The sequence below is a fragment of the Equus quagga genome, chromosome 7, assembly GCF_021613505.1.
Source record: "Equus quagga isolate Etosha38 chromosome 7, UCLA_HA_Equagga_1.0, whole genome shotgun sequence".
Classification (NCBI taxonomy): Eukaryota; Metazoa; Chordata; class Mammalia; order Perissodactyla; family Equidae; genus Equus; species Equus quagga.
The window spans coordinates 34,416,736-34,443,014 of NC_060273.1; the positions used below are offsets into that span (position 1 = coordinate 34,416,736).

The 26,279-nt window shown below is 42.8% G+C and overlaps 1 protein-coding gene across 5 annotated transcripts in view; it reads left to right on the plus strand.

Annotated features, from left to right (window-relative positions):
• The window catches only part of LOC124242358 (radial spoke head 10 homolog B-like), a 67,698-nt gene that overhangs the window by 14,608 nt on the left and 26,811 nt on the right, over nucleotides 1-26,279 (plus strand). For 4 of the 5 annotated variants that reach the window (XM_046667326.1, XM_046667325.1, XM_046667328.1 and 1 more), the window contains exons 7-18: nucleotides 384-504; nucleotides 4,568-4,744; nucleotides 5,658-5,817; nucleotides 6,053-6,174; nucleotides 9,555-9,744; nucleotides 10,973-11,087; nucleotides 12,329-12,408; nucleotides 12,508-12,656; nucleotides 18,464-18,571; nucleotides 22,888-23,031; nucleotides 24,551-24,670; nucleotides 26,131-26,218. In XM_046667326.1, the coding sequence (XP_046523282.1) occupies nucleotides 384-504; nucleotides 4,568-4,744; nucleotides 5,658-5,817; nucleotides 6,053-6,174; nucleotides 9,555-9,744; nucleotides 10,973-11,087; nucleotides 12,329-12,408; nucleotides 12,508-12,656; nucleotides 18,464-18,571; nucleotides 22,888-23,031; nucleotides 24,551-24,670; nucleotides 26,131-26,218 (1,574 nt within the window). Of the gene's footprint in view, nucleotides 1-383; nucleotides 505-4,567; nucleotides 4,745-5,657; nucleotides 5,818-6,052; nucleotides 6,175-9,554; nucleotides 9,745-10,972; nucleotides 11,088-12,328; nucleotides 12,409-12,507; nucleotides 12,657-18,463; nucleotides 18,572-22,887; nucleotides 23,032-24,550; nucleotides 24,671-25,172; nucleotides 25,477-26,130; nucleotides 26,219-26,279 lie in introns of those variants that run through there. The other variant, XR_006889428.1, reaches the window with a different exon arrangement.

Consider the following 26,279-nt stretch of genomic DNA (forward strand, 5'->3'; position numbering starts at 1 on the left):
TTTGCTTGATTTTAGATTGAGCTGACTGAAATCCAATATTTTAAGGATTAAAATATTTGGGGGCAAAATATTGCTAATTAAAATACTACAGGGAATGATTTTTTAAAGATTTAAAGATGCCTGCTCTTATCCACATTGTCACCTAGTAAGGTGACAATGATCAGAAGGTTTAATAAAATCCTTTATTCTACCCGCTAAGATGGTCGTTTTTAGCAACCACCTGCCTGTCCATTGAATTTACACACAGGGAAGATTGTGTGGGTCCAAGGTTGGATTTCTTCAAAGATGTTTAGGGAGAAAGTTTAAAAGAAAGTCTTAAAGATAAATGTTATAAATGAGACAACTGATTGTTTTTAATTGTCTTTTTTTTCTGTATGTCCTAGTTACAAATCTGGAAATATATATGAAGGTCAGTGGGAAAACAATATGCGCCACGGGGAAGGCAGGATGCGATGGCTGACGACTAACGAAGAGTACACTGGTCAGTGGGAGAGGGGCATCCAGGTACGGTACCAGCTGGTTTTAGCAGGATATACCCAGGGGTGGACCTCTACTGGCCCTCAAGACATGAGTTATTTGGTGTGGTACTGTATGGTAGTCTGAAATGCAAGCTCTGCTAAATTTAGGAGCTCAAATTATGATTGGCTAGTCTAACCCAGCCTTTTTTAGTGCCTTGATTAGCGTTCTCTAAAGCGCTCATACGCAAGCTAGGTTCTGCCACTGGCGAATCCATAATTCACGTGACTGAGACTATTATTTACAGTTTAGAAGCTATTTATTTCCTGCACAGGAAAGAAAAACTTTCTGTGATTAATTTTATACATTTTGTATAGCTAGGATTGTCTAATGATGTCTTGTATATTAAGCTGGTACTCAAGAGCCTTGCTAAATTCACGTAATAGTTCTAGTCACTTTCTTCTAAATTCTTTGAGATTTTTTATATAGACAATCATATTGTCTGCAAATACAGTCAGCTTTATATCTTTTGTTCTAATCTGTATGCCATTTTTTTTCTCTTGCCTATTGCACTGGCCGAGACCTCCAGTGTGATATGGAATAGGAGCAGAGAGAGCAGACATCCTTGCATTGTTCCTGACCTTAGTGGGAAAGACTTAAGTCTTTTATTAAATGTGATGTTAGCTGTAGGTTTTTCTTAGATGCCCTTTATCAGGTTGAGGAAGCGCTCTCTCTTTCACTCTCTCTCGCTCTCTTTTTTTGCTGAGGAAGATTTACCCTGAACTAACATCTGTTGCCAATCTTCCTCTTTTCACTTGAGGAAGATTTGCCCTTAAGCTAACATCTGTGCCAGTCTTCCTCTATTTTGTATGTGGGTTGCTGCCACAGCACGGCTGCCAACGAGTGGTATAGGTCCGTGCCTGGGAATTGAACTCAGGCTGCCGAAGCAGAACCCGCCAAACTTAACCACTAGGCCATGGAGCCAGCCCCGAGGAAGCTCTCTTTAATTCTTACTTTGCTTATAGCTTTTATCATGAATGGACGTTGAATTTTGTCTAATGCTTTTTCTGCCTCTAATCAGATGATCATGTGGTTTTTCTCCTCTAGTCTGTTTATGTGTTGAATTATATTGATTGATTTTCAAATGTTGAACCAACCTTGCATTCCTGAGATAAACCTGACTTGGTCATGATGAAATTATCCTTTTGGTATCTTGCTGGATTCAATTTCCTAATACTTTGTTGAGAATTTTTGTGTTTATGTTCATGAGGGATATTGATCTATAGTGTTCTTTCCTTATAGTATCTTTGTCAGCTTTTAGTAATCAGGCTAATGTTGGCTTCATAAAATAAGTTTGGAAATGTTTTCTTCTCTTCAGTATTCTGGAAGAGTTTGTAAAATTGGTATTATCTGTTTTTTAGCCATTTAGTTGAATATGCCAGTGAAGCCTTCTGGGCCTGGAGGTGTCTTTGTGGGAAGATTAACTATAAACTAACTATAAAGTCAATTTATTTATTAAATAATGTGCTGTTCAGGTTGTCTATTTCTTCTTGAGTAAGCTTTGGGAGTTTGTGTTATTGAAGGGATTTGTCCATTTCATAGAAATTTTTAAATTTATTGACATAAGATTATTCATAGCATTCTCTTATTATTCTTCTTGTATATATGGTCTTTAGTGATGTTCCCTCTTTCTTCTGATATTGATTTGTATTTTCTCTCTTTTCCCTTCATTAGTCTTGCTAGAGGTGTACCAATTTCATTAAAATTCTTAAAGAGCCAATTTTAGTTTTATTTATTTTCTCTGATGTTTTCCAGTTTTCAATTTAATTGATATCTATTCTTTGTTATCACCTTCCTTCTGAATGCTTTGGGTTTAATTTGCTCTTCATTTCCTAGAGTTGTAAGATGGAAGCTTTATTGGTTTGAGACATTTTGTCTTTTCTGATATAAGCATTTAATACTATAATTTTTCCTCTTAGCACTGCTTTATCAGTATCCTATTAATTGTGATATATTATGTTTTAATTTTTGTTCAGTTTTAAAATATTTTCTAATTTCCCCATGGCTTCCTCTTTGGCCTAGAAATTATTTTGAAGAATGTTGTTTAATTTCCAAGTATTTGGGGATTTTTCTAGATATCTTTGTACTGTTGATTTTTTTTTTCTTGTCTAATTCCACTGTGGTCAAAGAACATACTTTGTATGATACATTTCTTTTAAATATGTTGAGGTTTATTTTATAACCCAGAATATGTCTGTCTTGGTGAATGTTACATGTGTTTCTGCTTTTGTTGAGTGGGATGTTCTGTAGATGTCAATTAAATCAAGACGGTTGATAGTGTTGTTAGGGCGTCTGTACCGTTCCTCATTTTCTGTCTGCTTTTTCTATCCATTTCTGAGAGAAGAGTGTTGAAGAGTCCAAGTATAATGGTAGATTTGTCTATTTTTCCTTTCAAATCTGTCACTTTTTGCTTCATATATTTTGAAACTCTGTTGTTAGGCGTTTACACATTTAGGATTGTCATGTCTTCTTGATGTATTGACCATTTTTATCGTTGTGTAATGTTCCTCTTTAACCCTGGTAATTTTCGTTCCCCCAAAGTCCACTTTTTCTGATCTGAATATAGCCACTCCAGCTTTCTTTTTTCTTTTTAATGTTAATTCTGGTAAAATACACATAACATAAAATTTACCATCTTAGCCATTTTTTTAATTAAGATTATGATAGTTTACAACCTTGTGAAATTTCACTTGTACATTATTGTTAGCCATGTTGTGGGTACACCACTTCACCCTTTGTGCCCTCCCCCACCCCCCCTTTCCCCGGTAACCACCGATCAGTTCTCTTTGTCTATATGTTAACTTCCACCTATGAGTGGAGTCATACAGAGTTCGTCTTTCTCTGTCTGGCTTATTTCACTTAACATAATACCTTCAAGGTCCATCCATGTTGTTGTGAATGGGATGACTTTGTCCTTTTTTATAGCTGAGTAGTATTCCATTGTATATATATACCTCATCTTCTTTATCCAATCATCAGTTGCTGGGCACTTAGGTTGGTTCCACGTCTTGGCTATTGTGAATAATCATCTTTTAGCCATTGTTAAGTGTACAGTTCAGTGTTAAGTACATTCACACTTTTGTGCAGCCATCATCACCATCCATCCACAGAACTCTTCTCATTTTGCAAACTGAAACTCTGTACCCATTAAACACTAACTCCGCCTTCTCCCCTCCCCCAGCTCCTGGCGCCCACCCTTCTACTTTCTGTCTCTGGGCTTTTCACTACTCCAGGTATCTCATATAACTGGAATCGTATGATATTTGTCCTTTTGTGACTGGCTTATTTCACTTAGCATAATGTCCTCAAGGTTGACCCACGTTATAGCGTGTGTCAGAATTTCCTTCCTTTTAAAGGCTGAATTATATCCCATGGTATGTTTATATGACGTTTTGTTTACTCCTTCATTTGTCAATGGACACTTGGGTTGCTTCCACCTTTTGGCTGTTGAGAATAATGCTGCTGTGAACGTGAGTGTACAAATATTTGTTTGATTCCCTGCTTTCACTTCTTTTCGGTATATACCCAGAAGTTACAGAAAAGTATATATGGAATCATCCCATTGTTGAAAAAATTGTGTGTGTATTGACATGTACATATAGTCTGTTGATTTAGTAGGTATGATTGTATGTGCCTGGGCAAGACAGACTTGAATTCTCAAACTCAAGTAGTAGTTACTTCTGGAAAGTGGCATTGAGGGGACATATTTATATCAATCTGTATGTTAAAAATAAATAAAATTTAAGATAATAATGAAAATATTTCAAGCCAGGTGCTTTATATACACTCTCTTCAATCTTTACATCCAACCGGTAAGGTAGGTGTTATTTCCATTTTATGGATGAAACCCAGACGGATTAAATAATTTGCCTTAGATCAAAAGGCTGGTTAGTAAATAGCTGAGCTGAGCACCCAAGTCTGTGCGACTCCAAAGTCTGTTCTTTGTCCCTTCAAATGAGTCATTGTTTTTGATCCATACCTAATTTAACTGTTTCAGGTAAAAAGAAGAAATATTTTGAACATTTCTCATGGAAATTTGCTTTCTTTGCAGAATGGCTTTGGAACACACACGTGGTTTCTGAAGAGAATCCCCAACTCCCAGTATCCTTTGAGAAATGAGTACATAGGGGAGTTTGTAAACGGATATCGTCACGGCCATGGGAAGTTTTACTATGCCAGTGGAGCCGTGTATGAGGGAGAATGGGTTTCCAACAAAAAACATGGCATGGTAAGTACACAGCTGTGAAGATTCCACTTGAAAGATTATGTAAAGCAATTGAAATACAGTAGAAGGCGTGTCATTATCTATCTAGTAAAGTGAGTTAAAAATTTTGCATAGGATAACTTACTGTTTTGTTAAGCTGATTACATGAGCTTTAAAATAATTTCCAGCACATCATCAATTTCCTGTATATTTAGCAGTTATTTAATTAGTTTGTGTTACGTGTGTGTGTGTGTGTTTGGTTGCAAGTAACAGAAAATCAGGCTTAATCTTCCATAAATGATAATAATGTGGGCTTCAGGCTTGATTTGATTCAGCAACTTAGTGATGTCAGGGTTTGTCCTCCGTCTATCCATGATGTCTCCTACCAGGTCAGCTTTACCTATATGTTGCCCCTCCCTCACGACTGCAAGATAGCTGCTGTGGTTCCAGGCTTCACATCCACATACCTCACTAAGTAGGAGAGAAGAAACTCTTTTCTGAGAATTTTCCACAAGCATCTTGAGTTTCACTGAGCTGAATTAGGTCATTTGCCCACCTCTGAATCAGACTGACTATCGGCTTGGATTTGACAAATAGCAAGAGAGTCTCTATTCTGTGATGGGCACTCCGCTGGTCACTAGCATAGTTTAATAAGACACATTCTGTGACCTAGGGGTGCTTAACATTGGGGCGAGGTTGAAGGGCAGATACAGTGAGAGGGGAGGAGAGGCGGAGAAGAGAAGGGGGATCCGGAGGCGTAGAATCAGGAGGAGGAAAGGATTTACACAGAGACGTGAGGCTCCAGGATCCTGTGCATATCTTAAAAACAAACAAACAAAAGCCTCCAAATCCTTGAAAAGGACATTGATGTACACTTACCAACGGTTTTCTAAGAAAGCTGTTCCTAAACCGCACAAAGCTATCTTTCTATCTCCAGGGCCGATTTACGTTCAAGAATGGGCGTGTGTATGACGGCCTGTTCTCCAATGACCACATAGCGGAGTCTCTGAGTCTTGAAGCTGAGTTGATAAGTTACCTGGACCGGTCTTCAGAGTCCGTCCCCAGGAGCCAGCACCGTGGGCCTTCCAGCAGTGCCGGTAGGGAGCGTTTGCCTGTCAGTGGAAAGCAAATTAATCTGTATTGTCCGTGGTAGCCACTCAGCAAAATACACCTGACACCTCAGAAAACTGAAGTTTAAGTAAGCAACTACTTTCTTAGTAGGTTTTTGGAATACTCTTATATCACACTTCTGTAGAAATCACTTTGACATAACATTGAAAATTTTAATGTTGCTTTTCACACTTATCCCCTATATTTGCCTTCATTTGCTAGAAATTATCAGGAAGCTTGACGGCAGTGAAAGTAAATCGGTGTTAGGATCGAGCATTGAGCTGGATCTAAGTTTGTTGCTGACTATGTACCCTGAGAAAGATCAACCAGAGGAAAAGAAGCAGGTGAAAGCCTTTTGCATTGTTATAATTTATATTTTAGGCTTAAATATTAGCAGTCTTCACCGTTCTGGGAAAACACATTTGATGACTGCCATTGTGCATTGGGTGTCTGTTATGTGCCGGATGGTTGCTTTGAATGTATCGTCCCATTTAATTTACAAGGCAACCCTAGGCCTGAGTGGGCTTTATGAGAAAACGGAAGTCCAGACGGAGGGACCCAGAGTCCATCAGGGTCTCGTCACCCTCACACCCAGATTGGTCTGCAGGCCAAGGCTGTGGCCACCCTGGTCTGCAGGACGTAGACTCTGCTGTGCCTTTTTATGGGTCCTGGGATTCAAAAGAACTTCAAACTCTTAGAAACCATTAGAAATCTAGAAATCCTTAGAGATAGAAAAAATTATGTGTACCTGGACCTCATTCAATTAGCATCTGGCAAATCACAGCCACCAAATTATACTTCAGTATCGTGGCCCCGCTTTGACTGGGGCTCGGTGTGGTTCTTCTGTGAACTGTTGTTGAAGATGTTACTTGCGATAAGAGGACCATTGGCACCTCCAGATTGCAAGGCATCGTTGCCCCCTCCCTTCCTCATCGCTGCCTCAGCTGGCCCCCAGGTTTTCAGGCCTTGAAAGTGGTGCCTCCCTCTGCCCCCTCCGTCCTCCCCTTTCCGTCTCCCGGCCAACGCTGTAATTCAGGCTCCTGGTAGCACTCACGTCGTCCACTGCAAGATTCTTGTTAAAAATAGGAACCTTTATTACTTTCTCTAGTTACAAAAGCAGTACACGATACTTGTAGAAAATGTAGGAAATACAGATAAGAAAAAGAAAAAGAGAATCTCCACCTGGACAAAATCTTGTGACCATCTTTCCAGTTTTGTTCTGTGCAAACATATGTAGGAAGGGAACATTGTGTTCATATAATCTCTGTTTTCCCATAGTATTTAGTGATAGCTACTCAATGCCATTAAGTCTTTCCCTACGCTATAATTTTTAGATGAATAAACATATATATTGATTTACCAAAAAAAGGATCACATTGTTTATATCATTTATATATATATATATTTTGTTCTGTTTTGTTTTATATATATATATTATCCACTTTCCACTTTGGAGTTCTTTCTATGTCAAAATGTGGGTTTTTAAAAAATCATGTATTTAAAACTATATCTTGACTGTTTTATAATTACAAAAGTAGCACATGTTCTTACAAAAAATTCAAACATTATGGAAATATATGACATGGAAAGTGAAAGAATTCTATAACTCCACAGTTTAGGAATACCTTTAAAATGTTTAATGACTATATAGTATTTCATAATATAGATATATTACAATTTAGTTAGCGGGTCTATTTTTTTTTTTTTCTTTTGAGATGATTTTAGACTTAGGAAGAGTTGCAAAAGTGGTAGTTTCCATATACATTTTACCCACCTTCTCCTAATGTTAGCATATTATATAACCAGGGTACAATGATCAAATCAAGAAATTAACCTTGTTACAATGCTACAAGTAAACTATAGGCTTTATTTGAATTTCGCCAGTTTTTTTCCTAATGCCCTTTTTCTATTTCGTGATCCAAACCCACGTTGCATTTAGTTGTCACGTCTCTTTAACCTCCTCCAATCTGTGACAGCTCCCCCATCTTTCATTGTCTTTCATGACCTTGAGAGTTTTGAAGAGTACTTCTCAGTTATTTTGAAGAATGTCCCTCAATTTGGGTTTGTCTGATGTTTCCTCATGATTATGTGTGTCTATTATCCGTTACTGGAGTCATTTTGTCAAAACGTGGGTATCTTTTTTCAGCCTGGGTTCTGGATGCTTCCGGTTTCAGCAGGAGCAAGCCCAAGCAAGCACACAGCCTTCGAGCTTCATCTTCACTCATCCAAATGGTCACCTTTTCTGTGAATTCCATGCTCCCAGTTTGGTATTCGGGGCCTTCTAGGATCTGACATCAAGCCATCTTTCCAACCTGTCAGTTCCCGTCCTCACTATGCACATGCCTGATAATAATAGCTAGCACGGGCATAGGGAGCACTTTGCTCTGGGCATGGTTTCAAATGACTCTACTGCCCTGAATCCTCCCAGCAGCCTATGGGGCAGGAACTTTGCACATGAGGGAGCTGGGGCAGAGAGGGGTGCCAGCCTTGCTCCAGGTCACACAGCCCTACTGGCCTTCTTGGACCACCCCACCCTGTCCACTCCCCACCCCCACCCCCCCCAGCCTCCATGTGGGGCGCCTGTTCTCTGTGTGGTCCTACTCATCTTTGCATTCTCTGAGGCTCAGTTGAAGTATAGCATCCTTCAGGAAGCTTCTTCCTAGAATCCATCTCTCCTTCCTCCATGGCTCTGTTCTACCAATGACGCCTCCTTGTGTATCTGTCTTGTGCTGTTCCCCAGATGTTAAGCTTCATAACGAAAATTCTGTGTTCTAGAACAATGCTTTAGATAGGGCAGACTCTACATGTTTATCCAACTGAATTGAATTTTGGAAAGTAGGAGTTAATGTTGAGAGTGACAGATGCCCGATGCAGCTGCCCAGGTCGAATTTTCTGTCTCCCTGGGGACCCCAAATACCGTTCCTCACATTTTCTGAATCTTTGGGAGGGTGAGGCGGGGGTTTTGGAGAACAGGGTACTGCATAGGCTGCAGGGTTGCATGTCTGGGGCGTGTGGGGCTGCATGAGACCATTGAGGGCCTGGGGAAAATACTAGAAGGTGAATGGGACAGAAAGGGATGTTAGTAAAGCATCAACATGAATATTGCTTATTTGAGACTTTCAGCATTAAGTATAATGTTAGCTGTATGTTTTTGTACAGGCCATTTATTAGGTTGAGGAATTCCTTTCCATTCCTAATTTGATGAGGGTGTTTATCATGAATGGATGTTAGATTTTGTCAAATGCATCAGTTGATATGATCACGTTGTTTTTCTTCTTTAGTCTATCTACGTGATGAACCACACTGACTGACTTTGTGAATATTGAACCCGCCTGGCAATCCCAGGATAAACCCTGCTGGGTGTCGACGTATTATTCTTTTTATATGTTGCTGGATTCAGTTTGCTAATCTTTTGTTGAGGACTTTTGTGTCTGTGTACATGAGGGATATTGATCTGTAGCCAAGAGAATTTTATTGCTGCCACTCAGATAGGAAGCTGTCACATAACAGTATGAAAATAGTTCCATTGTCCAAATAACAGCATTTTTTTACTGTTATTCAGACATTGCATTTTATTGACCTGGGGATGGGTGGGAAGAATATAATATTTATTGAGCTCTTATGGTGGTAAAAGGTAAATGTGTTATCTCATTTAATTTAGTTCTTATTTTTACTTTTCTTCTTATTAGGTAAGGTGAAGGTATGTGTGGCTTTCTCTTTTCAGGTCGAATACGCTGTCTTAAGAAATATCACCGAATTAAGAAGGATCTATAGTTTTTACAGCAGCCTGGGATGCGATCACTCTCTGGATAACACCTTTCTGATGACAAAGCTTCACTTCTGGAGGTTTCTAAAAGACTGCAAATTTCATCACCATAAAATCACCCTTGCTGATATGGACCGGGTGTTAAGCAGTGAGTACTCCAGGTCCATCACCTCTGTGGGTTTAAAGTGGAGCATAACATCACGTCGCCGTGAAAGCAGTTAGGAAATGTCGAGGGAGTGAGGAAGGCCCAGAAATCAGCATGTGGTCTTGTTCTCAAGGTGCTTAAAATGTACTTGAAGAGGGGCCGGCCCGGTGGCACAGTGGTTAAGTTCTCACGTTCTGCCTCGGCAGCCCGGGGTTCGCTGGCCCGGATCCCAGGTGCAGACATGGCACCACTTGGCAAGCCACGCTGTGGTAGGCATCCCACATATAAAGTAGAGGAAGATGGGCACGGATGTGAGCTCAGGGCCAGTCTTCCTCAGCAAAAAGAGGAGGATTGGCAGTGGATGTTAGCTCAGGTCTAATCTTCCTCAAAAAAAACAAAAACAAAACAAAACAAAAATGAAACAAAAAATGTACTTGAAGAGACAATGTCATGAAATAAAGGCAACAGTCAAAGACCATCTCTACAGAGCAGGGGTCACCAAAGTAGGGCCCGTGGGCCAACTCCAGCCCCAGCCTGTTCTTGTAAATAAAGTTGGATTGGAACACAGCATGTCTGTCCGTTTATGTACTGTCTGTGGCTGCTTTTGCCCTACAACACCAGAGCTGAGTAGGTGTGAAGGAGACTCTGGCCCACAAACCTAAAATATTTACTCTCTGGCCCTTCATGGAGAAGCTTGCCTACCCTAAGGAAATACTGAATTGTCAGGTCAGAAGCCCTGAGGATCAGAGGGCACTTGAAATAGCCTAGAAAGGCTTTAGGGACTCTGGGGCTTGGTCTTGATTTCAAATTACAAAGTTCGTGCGATAAATGTAACAATTTTGAAGGTTTTACTCCTTTTAGCTGAATTCTGGGAGGCAGGACTGGAAGCCTGAAATTATCCACTTGAAAAATAAAATATTAGGACTAATACCTATTTACTTTAAATTCAAGTGTTTGGAACAGACTTAGAGTCCGTTTAGAATTAGCAACATGACTCAAATCGTGGCTCAGAACATTGGGACGAGGTATCTTGTAAGTTTCTTGTAAAGTGACCAGATAGCGAGCTTTTGTGTAGGACTTAATTTTTAGGTGGATGTGTATATACTGTTGAAAGTGTTCTCTAGGGGAGAAAAAGTACTCCGTCTTACTCAGTTCTTTGAATTGTGCATCAGGAACAATTAAAATAGCTTCTAGAAAATACTAGGCATCCTCTCCAATTTTCTTATTTTAGCCATTAATGACATACCAGTCGAAGAAATTCATTCTCCATTTACAACAATACTTTTGAGAACCTTTTTGAATTATCTCCTGCAGTTGGCGTACCACATTCACCATAAAGAATACGAGTGAGTACCACTTCCGTCCGCCTGTGAGCAGTGGAGGGCAGAGCTAACCATAGCAGTAGTGATAATGTTGACCTCTTTTCTTTGACGTTCATTATTGTTTTTACATACTCTTGAAATGAAGGACTAGAGACCAAAGTCTTCCACAAACGTTAACCACAAAACCACGAGATCCCAGATTAAAAATCTGAAAACCCTCCTGATCTGAGTCATGTCTCTGTCCTGCAAATAGCTCTCGGGGTTTTATTCAGAAATAGTCACCACCGGCTCTTCCTTAGGCCAGAACTTCCTGTCTTTCTCAGAGCAAAATTGGTACCGTATGTATATTTTAAAGCTTTTTACTTTGAAATAATCTTAGATTTATGGAAGTATTGCCAAGTTAGTACAAAGAGTTCCTATATATACCCTTCATCCAGCTTCCGCTAATGATAACATCTTACAGAACCATCGTACACTTATCAAAATGGGAGGAATTGACATTGCTGCAATACCGTTAACTAAATTACAGAGTTTATTGGCATTATTAGCATTTTCCGAGTTTTCCCACTGTCCTTTTTCTGTTTCAGCTTCCCACGTTGCATTTAGTTGTCATATCTCTGTCCCCTACAACCTGTGATAGTTTCTCAGACTTTTATGATCTTGACACTTTAGAAGAATATTGGTTAGTTATTTTATAAAATGTCCCTTGATTTTGGTTCACTGATGTTTTCTCATTACACTGAAGTTATGGGTTTGGGGAAGAATATCATGGAGGTCGACTGCCCTTCTGGTCACATCCTATCAGGGGTATGTGACATCATTGTGTCTTATTGCTGGTGGTGATAACTTTGATCACTTGCTTAAAAGTGGTGTCAGCCGGAATTCCCTGCTGTAAACTTACTATTTTTCTCTTTCTGTACTCTAATTGTGGGAAACAAGTTACTAAGTCCACCCCACCCTCAAGGACAGGGGAATCAGGTTCCATCCAGTGGAGGGAGGAGTGACTATGATATCTTTTTTTTTTTTTTTAAAGATTTTATTTTTTCCTTTTTCTCCCCAAAGTCCCCCAGTACATAGTTGTGTATTCTTCGTTGTGGGTTCTTCTAGTTGTGGCATGTGGGACGCTGCCTCAGCGTGGTCTGATGAGCAGTGCCATGTCCACGCCCAGGATTCGAACTAACGAAACACTGGGCCGCCTGCAGCGGAGCGCGCGAACTTAACCACTCGGCCACGGGGCCAACCCCACTATATCTTTTTAATCACAGGAATAGAAGCCCATCGCTCTTTTTGTGTTTCACAAAACTCATGACTGAGAACATTCATCCCAATGCCTGCCACGTAAAAGGTAAATACAAAACCAGCAGGATTATACGTACCACTGTTTTTCCAAAATTATAATTTTGTAATCATTTTTGGATGATTTCTTTTTCCGTTATGTTTTTAGGCAGTTTATTCAGTGGGCAACAGCGGACACCGTACTCAATGAAGTACATCGATAAGTGCTGGGAGCTTTATACGGCATACTGCAGACCGAATGCAGCTCCTCCCCATGAGCTGACCATGAAGATGAGGCACTTCCTCTGGATGTTGAAAGTAACCACTCATGATTGACACTGGTTTTATATTGACAGACATTTTAATTAAAGCAAGGCAAAACATTCTAGCCATGAAATGCAAATAAGGAGGTGAAGCTCCGGGATGATTTTCATAGCCATTGAATGTTTCCTGGGTCTCTTTTGGCAGAAGGGAATAATTCCAATGGTCTGTGATAGTGGAAGGAATAGAAACAGAGGGAGGGCCTGCCCAGTGTGCTTCCTAGTCTGGGGAATGGGACAGTCAGCAGCCACTAATATCTTTACTAATGCAGGTCTTGCCATTTTAATGAAGGTGGGGGAATGAATATCATTTTTAAAGATTACTGTTCATCAAAAAAGTAATTTAGGGGCTGGCCCAGTGCGTAGTGGTTGGATTCGTACACTCTGCTTTGGCAGCCTGGGGTTCGCAGGTTCAGATCCCGGGCGCGGACCTAGCACTGCTCATCAAGCCACACTGTGGTGGCATGCCCCGTACAATAGAGGAGGATTGGCACAGATGTTAGCTCAGCGACAATCTTCCTCAAGCAAAAAGAGGAAGATTGGCAACAGATGTTAGCTCAGGGCCAGTCTTCCTCACACACACACACACACACACACACACACACACACAATTTTAAAAAGTTATTAGTTTGGAAAATAGAACATCTAATTTATACAATATTCTCATTTTATTGGTAGTTTTTGTGTCATGATACTTTTATACTTATGGGAAGATAAATGATAAAACTAAAAGAATGAATACTAATAGAATAGAATGATTTAAAAAATTTAACAGTATTATGTATGTGTGAATAACTGACAATAACCTCATGTCTAACTATAGGAAAATAGTTTTTTAAAAGTACGTGATTTTTTGGATGGAATATTATACCACTGTTTATTTGTTCACTTTCTCCCGTTCTTCATGGTACATTTTTTTTCTTTCAAGAAACGAGGTCATTGGTCCCTGTAGATTGGTCAGACATCCAGTTTCAGCTGGCTGCATCCTCAGAGTTAATTAGCATGTTCCCCTTTTCCCCATATTTCCATTAAAGTGGGAGTTAGAAGCTTGATTCAATTCAGTTTGTTTTTTCTCCTGACAAAGCCACAGGTGGTTCTGTGTACTTCCTGCTGCATCACATTAGGGATGTGCCCCTTTAGTGGCGTTGAGATGGACCAGTGGGTTCACGTGGTCTTGGCATGATCCTTCCATTGTGAGTTCCCCATCAACCTTTCCTAGTGGTCTGAGCAGACCCTGACGGTCAGAGCTAACATCCATTATTTCATTAAGGATTGCACAATAGAAATTTTCTAATCCTATTGTTCCTTCTGCACTTATAGCTGTAAATCCTATTTAAAGAAGAACTTTACCTCATCAGCTATTCAATTACTCTGAAATACAGTTCATACGGGAAAGGAAGGATTAAATGCTTGATTTTTCCCTTCTGTTAATTTTCAGAGTAGAGAGTTGATGTCCTAGCAATTCTTTAAAGGTGACTAAAGACCTTTAAAAAATATCATTATCAACTCCTGGATTTATACATATTTGGTGAATTTCAATCTATTGTAGTCATTTTTTTTTGATGGTCAAATTGAGTCTCTTCAAGTTGGCACCTGTTACCTTGAATCTATGGATTAATGCTGTTCATCAGTTTTGAGAAATTTTCCCCTCTGACTTCTTTCATTGCTTCTGAACCATTTTTTCTCTCTGGGATTCTAGCTAAAATCTTTTAGACTTTTTAACCCTGTATCCTCTCTGTCTCTTTTCTCTGTTTTCTCTTTGTGAAGCTTCTTTCACTCAGCATAATTATTTTGGGATTCCTCTATGTTGTTGCATGTATCAATAGTTTTTTCTGTTTTTATTGCTGAATATCATTCCATTTGATGGATATACCACGATGGTCTGTTTTTCCTTTCACCTGTTGATGGACATTGGGGTTGTTTACAGTTTGTGGTTGTAATGAATCAAGACAATATGAACAATCATGTACAGGTTTTTCTGTGGACGTAGTTTTCATTTCTCTGGGATAAATGCCCAAGATCGCAGTTGTTGAGTTATATAGTAAGCATTTGTTTAATTTTTTTAAAAACTGCCAAACTATTTTTCCAGAGTGGCTGGACCATTTTATATTCCCACCAGCAATATCTGCCAATATCTGTCTTTTAATTGCCATATTTAGACCGTTTACATTTAATGTAATTATTGATATGATAGGCGTAAGTCTACCATTTAATTTTTGGATTTTTGTTTGTTCTCTCTGTTTTTAGTTTCTGTTTTCTTTTTCCTGCCTTCCTGTGGGTTACTTGGACATTTTTTAGAATTTCATTTGGATTTATCTAATAGAATTTTTTTAATCTATCTATAAATAAACATATTAGGATTATCACAGTCTAATGGTGTCATCATTTTATCAATTTGAGTGAAGTGTAGAAACCTTACTTCCCTTTACATTTCTTTATCCCCCACCATTTATAATATAATTGATATTTCTTCTGTATACATTTAGCATCTCATCAGTGTTACAATTTTTGCTTCAACTGTCAAACATACTTTATAAAACTCAAGAAAAAAAGGAAAATATATTATATTTACCCATAGTTTTGCTTATCATGTTCTTTCTTCTTTCCTGAGGTTCTTAGATTCTTTATCATTTCCTTTCCATTTAGAGAACTTCCTTCAGCCATCCCTTTAAGGCAGGTCTGCTAGCAACAAATTCTGTTTGCCTTCCTCTGAGAATGTCTTGAATTCTCCTTCATTCCTGAGGGATATTTTCACTGGCCAGAAGATTCTGGGTTGACAGTCCTTCTCTTTCAGCGCTTGAAAAATGCTGTGTCGCTTCCTTCTGGCCTCCATGGTTTCTGATGAGAAATTCTGTCATTTGAATTTTTCCCACTATAGGTAAGGTGTTGTTTTACTCTCACTTCTTTCAAAAACCTTTCTTTGTCTTTAGTTTTCAGAAGTTTGACTGTGATGTGTCTTGGTGTGAATTTCTTTGGGTTAATCCTGTGTGAGATTCACTCAAATTCTTGGATCTGTAGGTTTGTGTTTTTATCAAATTTGAGAAGTTTCAGCCGTTATTTATTCATGTACTTTTTCAATCCCACCTTCTTTCTCCTCTCCTTCTGTGACTCTGATAACATGAACGTTAGATCTTTTGTTATAGGCCCACAGGTGCCTGAGTCTGTTTAATTCTTTTTAGTCTATTGTCTCTCTCTTATTCAGGTTGGACAATTTCTATTATTCTGTTTTCAACTTCACTGATTCTTTCTCCTGTCCCTTTCATTATGCTGTTGAGCCCATCCATTGAGGTTTTTTTTTTTTTTAAGATTTTATTTTTTTCCTTTTTCTCCCCAAAGCCCCCCAGTACATAGTTGTATATTCTTCATTGTGGGTCCTTCTAGTTGTGGCATGTGGGACGCTGCCTCAGTGTGGTTTGATGAGCAGTGCCATGTCCGCGCCCAGGATTCGAACCAACGAAACACTGGGCTGCCTGCAGCGGAGCGCGCGAACTTAACCACTCGGCCACAGGGCTAGCCCCATTGAGTTTTTAATTATTAGAGTTTTCAGTTCTAAAAATTCCCATTTGGTTCTTTATTTCTTCTCTTTCTTTGCTCAGACTTCTGATTTTTTTTCATTTGTTTCAAGCAGGTTTGCCATTGCTCATTGAAGCATTTTTATGATGGCTGTTTTAAAACCTTTGTCAGTTCATTCTGTCCTTCTGTCCTCTTGGTGTTGGCATCTATTGATTGCCTTTTTTCATTGATTGCCTGTTTGAGATCCTCTTGGTTCGTGGCATGATGAGTCAGTGATTTTCTACTGACACCTGGACATTTGAGTGTGTTATGTAATATTATGAGACTCTGGGTCTTATTTAAACTTCTGTTCTTGCTAGCTTCTGGTAAAATCCAGTTTATTTTTTCCTGTGTCACTTGTGCTTTTGGTGTTATGTCTCAGAATCTACTGCCAAATCCAAGGTCATGAAGATTAACCTCTATGTTTTCTTCTGAGTTTCATCTCTTACTTTTAGGGCTTTGAACAATTTTGAATTAATTTTTGTATCTGGTATGAGGCAGGGGTCCAACTTAATTCTTTTGTTTGTGGATACACAGTTGTCGCAGCACCGTTTGTTGAAAAGACTCTTTTTATCCCCCTCTGTTGAATGGTCTGGGCATCCTTGTCAAAAGTCAATTGACCATAGCTGGATAGGTTTATTTCTAGACTCTCGGTTCTATTTCATTTATCTTCGTGTTTATCCTTTTGCCAGTACTGCACTGTCTTGATTACTGTTGCTTCCCCATCATTTTGATGTAATTTTTTTCCTTGCTGAAATATTTTACAATCGACTTTTATCCTTGTTCTGAAATTTCACAGTGATACAGCTTTGGTACTGGCCTTTTTACATCTTTTATGTGAGCTTAGCTCACATTGGAAACATCTGTCCTTCAGTATTATGAAACGTTCTTGAATTACTCGTTCAGTATTTCCTGCCTTCCGCTTTCTCCATCCTTTTTTCCTGGAATGTGGGTGTTGAACTTTCTGGACCAACTTTGTTTAATTTTGGTCTTTTCTGTCGGATCATCCATATCTTTGTCTTTTTTTGTTCTACTTTAGGAGAGATTTCCTGTTTTATCTTTTAACCATTCTACTGAATGTCTCATTTCTATCATATTTCTAATTTCCAAAGCTCTCTTCGTTCTTTGCCCTTTTATAAGCACTCTGTTTGTTTGTTTTTAAACGTGGATGTAATATCTCTCTTATCCCACTGAAGAAATGAACGATTTGCAGGGGGAGGGAGCCTAAATGGACAGAATACTTTTTCTGCTCTTTACATTGCCTCCGTTCCCTCCTAGTCCTGTTCTTATTCTTATTTTTCCCGTTGGTGCTGTTCTCTGGCTTTTATATTAAGGCTTTCCCTATAATGTATGGTCAACCTTGGCTGTCCATTCATATATAGGGTTGTGGCACCATAAAGCTGATCACAAGCTCTTTGTGAGTCAGTGGCCCTAGTCAAAGATCAGGTTTCGCTGTGGAGTAACCAAGCCGGGAAACTGTCCCACCGCTCCCTTCTCTCCTCCCCAGCCAACTGTCAGTATTGACAGATCTCTTCTCTCGGATGCTCAATGTTTCAAGAGAAGATTTCTCCTAACTCTCGCATGGGGTTATGAACCTAGTTTTCACAGTTCTTAGAACAGAGTGGAGGGAGGGTCAGTGTGGAGGGAGGGCCTTACCAGGAGGCACTTTCACCTAACACTTGTTTTTGGCAGCACTGTGACTCAGGGGGAGCCAAATGTTTTCTAGGCCAGATGCTCTCTGGTTCAGTAAGTAAGAGAGTAAACCTTCTGTTTTCAGCTTAGAAGTGAAAGCGTCTTTGACTAGATCTTCAGCGTGTCTTTCTGTGTTCAGCCCTACCCATGGTGTCACTTTCAGAGATGCCTCTCCTGCCTGAGTTCCTATGGCGTGACTTGTCTTGCCTCTTGACTCCCTGAGCTCTCTGTTCCGCTGCTCTGCTCCGTCCACCAGTCCTGCACTTTCCCGCCCATAGAATTGTGTTGATATCTCACCTCGGGATCATCTCCTCTCCCATTCTCTCTGTCCTGGCTTATGCCTCTGAAAAACCCTTTACTGTTATTTTCAAGGGACTAGGGAAGGAACAAAAACGTAAATGCCAATGTTAATCCAGAATGCTCTTCAAAATTAGCAGTTTTTAAGATATCCATTTCTGGTACATTTTCTTAAAGTGTTGTATTGATATAAATTGACATTAAAAATATGTGGATGTTTGTAATTATAGGCTGTTATGGTTTGATTGGTTGTTTCTTTTACAGGACTTTAAAATGATAAATAAAGAACTAACAGCAACCAAATTTGTGGAGGTCATAGCAGAGGACAATCCTTTCATGCATGACGGAATTGACAGCAACTTTGAACTTGAGGTTTGTAAAGAGGTGTCACGAATGGTATAGACCCAGTTCAGGCTGTTTGTTGTGGCTTGGGTACCAAGAACCAAGATTTGATTGTAAAGAATTCTAACCAAATACATAAAATTATATATATATCCTTGTTTGTATTAGAAAAGTGGAGATTAACAAAAAGAAGAATATTTCAGATGTCAGGAAATAATGAATGAAGTCAAAAGAATATAAAATGACAATACTGTTTCTTGGATAATTTATTCAGCAATTTAATGCATGTGCATGTTTCCCCTGGTATACATGTTGTATACCTGAAAAGACACTGAGTGATCTCCTCCACTCGTGAATTAGGTATAAGTGTCTTCAGTTTTTAGTTTTTCTTGCTGGGGGCCTTGGGGCAGGTCAGCCTGCCTGGGACTCAGTCTTTTTGCCTGTAAGTTGAAGTGGGGCAGCTAGCTGAAGTCTCTCACTTGTTGGTATTTGCCAATTCTGGGTGTATAGCTGGTTTCCCTTAAGCTGTTCTTGAGATCTCTTGGGGGGATCACCTCAGGGCGGGGAGCAGAGGCATATCCAGGCTCAGCGTGAAAAAAGCCATGACGTGGAGCCTGTCATTTATCAGTGACTTCCGTAAGTACAAGTTCACGCCTCCCAAGGCAAAACCAAGCCTCTGGTTAAATCCTGACTCTCTGCCTCCTCCACGCAGCACCCACGCGGCCGAGCAAGGCCGGAGAGAAGTGGGCCAGACCCCAGGCCCATCCTGTGTTCACAGCTAGGACCAGTAGCGCCATCCTGGAGTTATACCTCATTTTCCCAGTCCACCCACTCTCCCAATCCCCCGGTGACTGCTCCCTTCTTCCTTCTCTCTCTTCAGTCTGTAGCACTTCCTCCCCACCCTTGCTCACAGCTGAAGCTTCCAATCTCACTGAGGAGACAAGTGAAGGCACCTGGGGGAGCTTCCCAGACTCCCACAGCCGCCACTGCTCCCTGCGTGTCGCCTGGCCAGTCTGTGCTTCCGGGCACTTGCGACCGTCAACACTGCCCTCTCTCATCGGAGCGTAAGCGTCCTCTCTGCTGGACACAGGCAGACACGCTCTTGTTTCTCCCATCCTCAGAACAAACCACCACCAGAACAAAAATCCTCCTGAGCCCACTTTTTCTGCCATCTTCCTTCTCCTCTCATTCTTGTTTTCCATTGAGATAAAATTCATATAACATTAACTCTTTTAAGCATTTAAAAAGGTACAATTCCATTATCCCAAAGAGAAACCACGTACCTTCCAATCCCCACCCCCGCCCCCACCAGCCCCTTGAAACCAATAATCTACATTGTGCGTTTACCTGTTCTGGATAGTTCATAAAATTGGAATCACACCGCATGTGGCCTTGTGTGACTCCTCCTGCTCTTTTTTGAACCCCTTCCAGTCAGGGTCCCCAACCCATGCCCCACTCAATGAAGATCGTTTGTGTCCAGACCACACGTGACCCCCACGTTGATTCATCCCGTGGCCTTGCAGGAGAATTGGGAGCACTTCATCCCCCCACCTCAAGCCCGTTCCCCACACGGCGCCCTGGCCCTGCGCTCCGGGCTCTCCTCTGCCCTCACTGCTGCTTCCTTTCCTGAACTCTTTGCTGCCTCCTCCTCTTCTGCCACCCTCGTAATGTCCGGGTGACCTGGACTCGGGCCTGGGGCCCCTTCCCTAGCTACCTTCACCCCCTAGTCTCATAATCTTAAATACTTACCTTTCTGAAGACCACTCCAAGATGTGCATCTCCAAATCACGCTCTCGAACTCCAGACGTGTACATACCATGGCCTGCTCTTAATGTCCACCTGGACTTCTGGCAGCTCAAAATGTCACACGCCCCACACTGATGTTCTGACCTCCGTCCTCGAGCCTGCCTGCCTCCCTCTTCACGTCTGTGGGAGGCTGATAGCGCTCCATCCTTCAGCCACTTGGGCCCCAACCCGTGGAGTCATCTCGACTCCTGTCTCTCACATCAGCATGCTCAAACCTTTAGGAAATCCTGTTGGCTCTTCCTTCACAATACATCTGGAACGTGGCCACACGTGCCACCTGCACTGCTACCACTGTGGCAGGGCCCCCGTCGACTGTCACCTGGAAAGCTGCTGTGGCTCCTTCCTCTGCTCCCTGACTCATCCCTTATTCTCCCACGTGCTGCTGTCAGTGCAGCAGCCAGATGCTGTCCTTCCCCTGCTCAGACCTCCTGGGGGCTTCCCATCTCTCCCGGAGTAAAGGCCCTCAAGACGGCCACCTCTCTGAGCCCATGTCTGACTGTCGAGTGACACCTGCGCAGTACATCTGTGCCATTCCCTGAGTGCACCCATCACGCTCCTACCTCAGGACATTTGTACTTGCTATTTCCTCCTACCGTCTTTGTTTAAATAACAGAACTTTATTGCCTACAGTTCTGAAATCAAGGTGTCGGCAGAGCTGGTCCCTTCTGAGGGCTGTGCGAAAGGCTCTGTTCTAGGACTCTCTCCTCGGCTTGTAGATGACCATCGCCTCCTCGTGTCTCTTCAAGTCTTCCCTCCATGGGTCTGTCTCTTTGTTCAATTTTCCCTCTCCTTATAAGGACAGCAGGCATGTTGGATTAGGGCCAGCTCTAATTACCTCATTTTAATTGATGATCTTTGAAGACCTACCTCCAAATAAGGTCGCATTCTGAGGTCCTGGGCGTTAGGACTCCAGGTTTTTTTGGGAGACACAATTCAACCCGTAACAGTCTTCCCTTTGGGCCCCTGCCCCCTAAATTCACGCCCTTTGTGTGCACAAAATGCCTTCACCCTACCCCAGCATCTCCAGAAGTCTTGGTCGCTCCAGCATCCACTCTGCTTCAGTGACACACACCCCTGTCCTGCTCCCATCTCATCACACTTGTGTTTGCGGGTCCCTCCTGATCTCTGTTCCAAACTGTGCGAATAACCTCATCTTGAACACAAGCCTCAGGCCGATTTTTCTCAAGCCGACAGGCAAAATCAGAAGCTGGGACACACGGAGCAGGCCGGAGTTGCAAATCTAAGGCACAGTCTTTATTCCTCTGACATTTGCAGAACATCACGGTGTCAGACGGTGCGGTGTCTCTTGAAACAGGCTGCTCTCTGCTGGGAAAGAAAAACATGGGAACAGCGTGAGCAGAACAGCCAATAAGAGAACAAACAAAACCCTTCTGGCGCTAGGCCACGCTTCTAAAGTGGACATTTAGTGTCACCTCAAGGCCAGTGACACAGGTCCCCGGGTGGGGCAGGGACTTACTGACTTGTGCATTTAAGATAGAAGCCACAAATCCCGGCTGCAACTGATCCACCACTTAGGGTGACAGGCCCTTCACACCAGGATCTCATCGGATCCTCATGACCGTGTGCGACACGAAGCCCATTTTACAGATGAAGAAACTGAACGGCAGAGCCAGACTTCCACTTAGGACCGGCTGCTTCCGGAACCTGTGTTCCTTTCACTGGGACACGTGGTCTCTCGCTGTAGAGCTGAGGGGTTTCGAGGCCTTTGCAAAGTGGGGGCTGGCATATCGGCAGGAGGCTTTGGGGAACCTGGGGGTGCTGAGTGGGTGTTGGATGAGGTCATGGGAGGAGTCAAATTTGGGGCACCAGAGCCTAAATATGTCCTGCTCTGGTACTGAGCAAATGTCTCGTTTTACCAGCTGGACCATCTTAGGGCAGGTCCCGGCAGACTGTCCGAGCAGAGGACACTGGGGCTGCAGGGATGCTGAGCAGACCCCTGGAAGCAGGCGGAGGCTGGCTTGGAGCCTCGGGTCAATTAGTGGGTCTGTTCCGGCTCAGACTCGAAGGGTCCTGGGTTCGGGACCTACAGACATGATGGGTGGATGCTCAAAGTCCGAGTGAGCCACCCCCACAGGCAGGTGCTCCCCAGGCAGAGGCAGGTCCGTGTGTCAGGGCACATGGTGGGGGATGGGCACGTGGATGGGGAAGGGGCACGTGGATGGGGGAGGGGCACAGCGGCCAAGTGGGTAACACTTGTCACTTAGGTTTTACAGGTGCCACTTCTCTAGTTGTTCAAGAAAAAAGGAAACATTTTTGAAGATGACTGTCCCCAATTAACTAACATAAAAGGTTTCCACCAAAATAGAAAAATGTCTTACAAATCTGACGACAGCATATACATCATAATAGAGCCTTTAAAGGCTGTCATTTTTATTACAAACTGGTGTGCGCTCATGACGCTCGAGCGCTGGATGAATTGATATTCTCTAGAGAACAGAAACGAGCACCCAGGTGGATCGCTGGTCCACCTCAGGGTGTGTCCGAATGAATCAGACTCTTTGTATTTTCTGATATTTCAGCTGGTTTTCCTGGAATTCTTTGAAGCTCTCTTAAGCTTCTCATTAATCTCTGTGACTGATGAGAGGGCTAAATCCTATTCAAATTTTCCAAACGATGACTTGTCTGGAAGCAAACGCGGAAGTACTTACGGGACAATGTTTCAGGTAAGAAACAAGACCATAGAATTTAGAGAGCCAGGAATGGTTTTATTCTGAAATGGTTAAACCGTATCAAAACTATCTTAGGCTTTTGTAACCCTCCAGGAGATAATTTAAGACTTAAATAATTTGAGACATCTTTTCACGTTTTGAAAGGAGCGTATCCTATTTTTTCTTTTGTAAGTTAGGGAAAATGTATTTCCTGGTCATGCCCCGGGAAGCAGACTCCTAGCCACAGTCATGGAGATATGGTAATGAAGGTCAGCGTGTGTACTAACACGCCGGGTGGGCCATGACGCTTAGAGCCTCTGAGATATTTTGTCATGAAATGTTTCGTCATATGATCTAGCGTTTACAAGAGTGGCAAGCCTGCCCCAGAGCCAAGAGGCCAAGCCATAGCTCCTGAGTGTGCGTGCGATGCCGGATGGGTCCCTGAGGATGGGGCCTGCTCACAGGGCGTCACACCAGGCTTCCTGGCAAGACCTAAATGGAGCAGGGGCAGCGTCGGCGACTTACTGAAGGATCCAGGTGGCTGGGGCAAATGGAGACAAACCCAGTTTGGGGCTCGGGGGGTTTCAGGCTGGTGGGCTTGAAGGATTTCTGATTTTTGAGCCATTCATTTGGAGCCACAGAGAAAGTCTTGGGGGCCAACAGAACCCCACAGCGGGGAAGCTCTTCCAAGCTGCTCAGACAAGGAGGCTTCCCACTGTTGTTTGCTGTCGAAGGGGAGACTATTACCACGAATCCCCAGGACGCGCCCTGGACTGCTCATGTGCTGAGAGCTGCGTGTTCGAGTTCGGCCGCCCATCTTCCATCCCCTCAGCCAGCTGTGCCTCCTCCGGGTTGAGGATATGGCTTCTCCAGGTCATCTGGCAACCCGGTCCCGGGCCACAGTCTGGGTCTGGGGCTCTGCTCTGAGGGAAATGAATGTCCACTTTAAATCCATCCATGATTTCGTGGATGGCATTGCCGTGGACTCCAGTAACCGAGTGTGAACACGCTGGCCTAGGGAACATCCTCAGAAACCGTGCGACCAAGTTCACTTCTAATGTCCGATATGGCATCCCAGACGTCCGTCGAGATAAATCCTACTATAGCCACACAATGGAGTATGAGCCAGCAATGGAATAGCTCGTGATACACGCAGCAGCACGGCTGAATCAAGAGAATTATCCCGGGCGAAAGAAGCCCTATGAGAAAGGGTACATACTTCTGTAACTCCAATTATACAAAACCCTGGAAAGTGCAAAGCGATCTGTAGTGACAGAAAGCAGGTGAGGGGGTGCCTGAGGATGAGGAAGAGGGATGGGCCACCAAGAGGCACAGGAAACTTGGGCTGATGGGTATGCTCACAGTCCTGACTGAGGCGATGGTGTCGCAGGTGTAGACGTGTCAGAACTCACCAAATGGTATACTTTATTGTAAATCAACTATACTTCATTAAAATCGTGTGTGTGTGTGTGTGTGTGTGTGTGTGTATCTCCATGGAAACCAGAAACCCTCTTACGTGTTTGTCCCTGCTTAGAACATGCAGAACAGGAGTTCAAGTGCAGGGACAAGCCAGGACTCTGACCCGCAGAGCCCCAAGTCATCGTCAAGCTCGTTAGGACTCCTGCTTGGCAGCAGCAAAAGAAAGAAATCAGAGGTTCGTATTGACAACTCGCCGTGTGGAAACAGTGACGCGGCCGTGCTGTCGACACGCCTGCGCACCTGTGTGCAGAGCAGTCTTCCACACTTAGGGAGGTCGCAGTGAGCGAGACACCGGGCCTCCCGTGGCCTTGACGCTGTCGTGAGGAGAGGGAGATGGTGACAGTGGACGACAGTAGCAGCGACACTCTGGGGTGTTAGCAGGTGCCCAGCCATCCCGGTGTTGGCTCAGCGAATGCCCCGACACGCCTTTGGTGCTGTTGCTGTCTCCAGAAGGGCCCCAAGGCACAGAAGGTTAAGGAGCCTGCCTGCAGTCATAGAGCTAGTACGTAAGTGGAGCTGGGCTGTGTCTGCAGGCGGTTTGACTCCAGAATTTGCACCCATCCCCACACTGCTACACCTCTTTACCCTTATGAGGTGTGAGGAGTAGGGTGACAAGCAGGGCGGGCGGTGGAGAAGGAGTGACGGGGTGGGTAGTAAGCAAAGGTCTTCTGGTGCAGTGACATTCGAGCACACCTGGAGAAAGTGAGGAAGCAACCGTGTAACTATCTGGAGGGAGACTGTCCTGTGCAAAGGCCCTGAGGTGGCAGCATGTTTGGCTTGTTGGAAGAGAAGTGTAGTGGCAAGTGTGGCCACGCCTGAGCGGCCCAGGAAGATGAGCGGAGTGAGGCGGGAGCCAGCCCAGGGGGGCATCTGGCTGTGAGGAGGGCCTGGCTTTTACTCTGAATGAGATGGGAGGCCCCCTGAGCAGAGGGGCCAGTGGACCCGCTATGACCTCACTGTGGACAAACCAGGAGGAAACAGGTAGAATCATCTGAAGGTATTTTACGGGCTATGGAGACTGGGAGGGAAGGAGAGGCAAGGGTGACTCTAGGATATTTGGCCTCAACCACTGGAAAAACAGAGTCGCCACTTCTAGAAGGGGAAGACGAGGGTGGGCGAGAGATGAGTTTTTGGGGCAAAATTAAGGGGTTAGTTTTGGACCTGGTAGGCTTAAGGTGTCTGGCTAGACATCCAAGTGGTGATAGCAAGTGGCCGGGCTGGAGCGAGTCTGGACTTCAGGGTGAGATCGAGCTGGAGAGTGGAACGTGGGAGTGACAGGCGTGCAGATGGTGGTGAAGCCTTGACTCTGTGAGCGTAAGCACAGCTGATCGTGTGTGCTAAAGCCTTTCCCAGCAGGCCCCGGGCAGACTTGCAAATCTTTGGTTTCTCGGGGAGGGCCTTTCAAGAGGTCCATTAACTCTGCTCTTCACTTCCTTAAAAGTACAAATATGCAGGTTAAAAATAGTCAAATTTTATGTAGGTTAAAAATAGTTAAATCAGCTTAAAGAGAATGGTCTCCATAATAATGTTCTTTTTATTTATAATGTAGAAAATTCGTTTTAGTCTATAATGATGCAGAAGTAATATTTTGCTTTATGTGTTTTTTGTTTGTTTGTTTTTACATAAAAACGCAAGGTCAAGAAGTCTCCAAGTGACGAAAGAATTTCCAAAATGAATTTTAAATCTCCAGGAAAAGGGCTAACGTTTTTCTCATCTCACAGTGGTGAGTATTTTAATTTTCGGGCTTTGACATTTACCAACTGTTGCTCATAAATGACATAAGG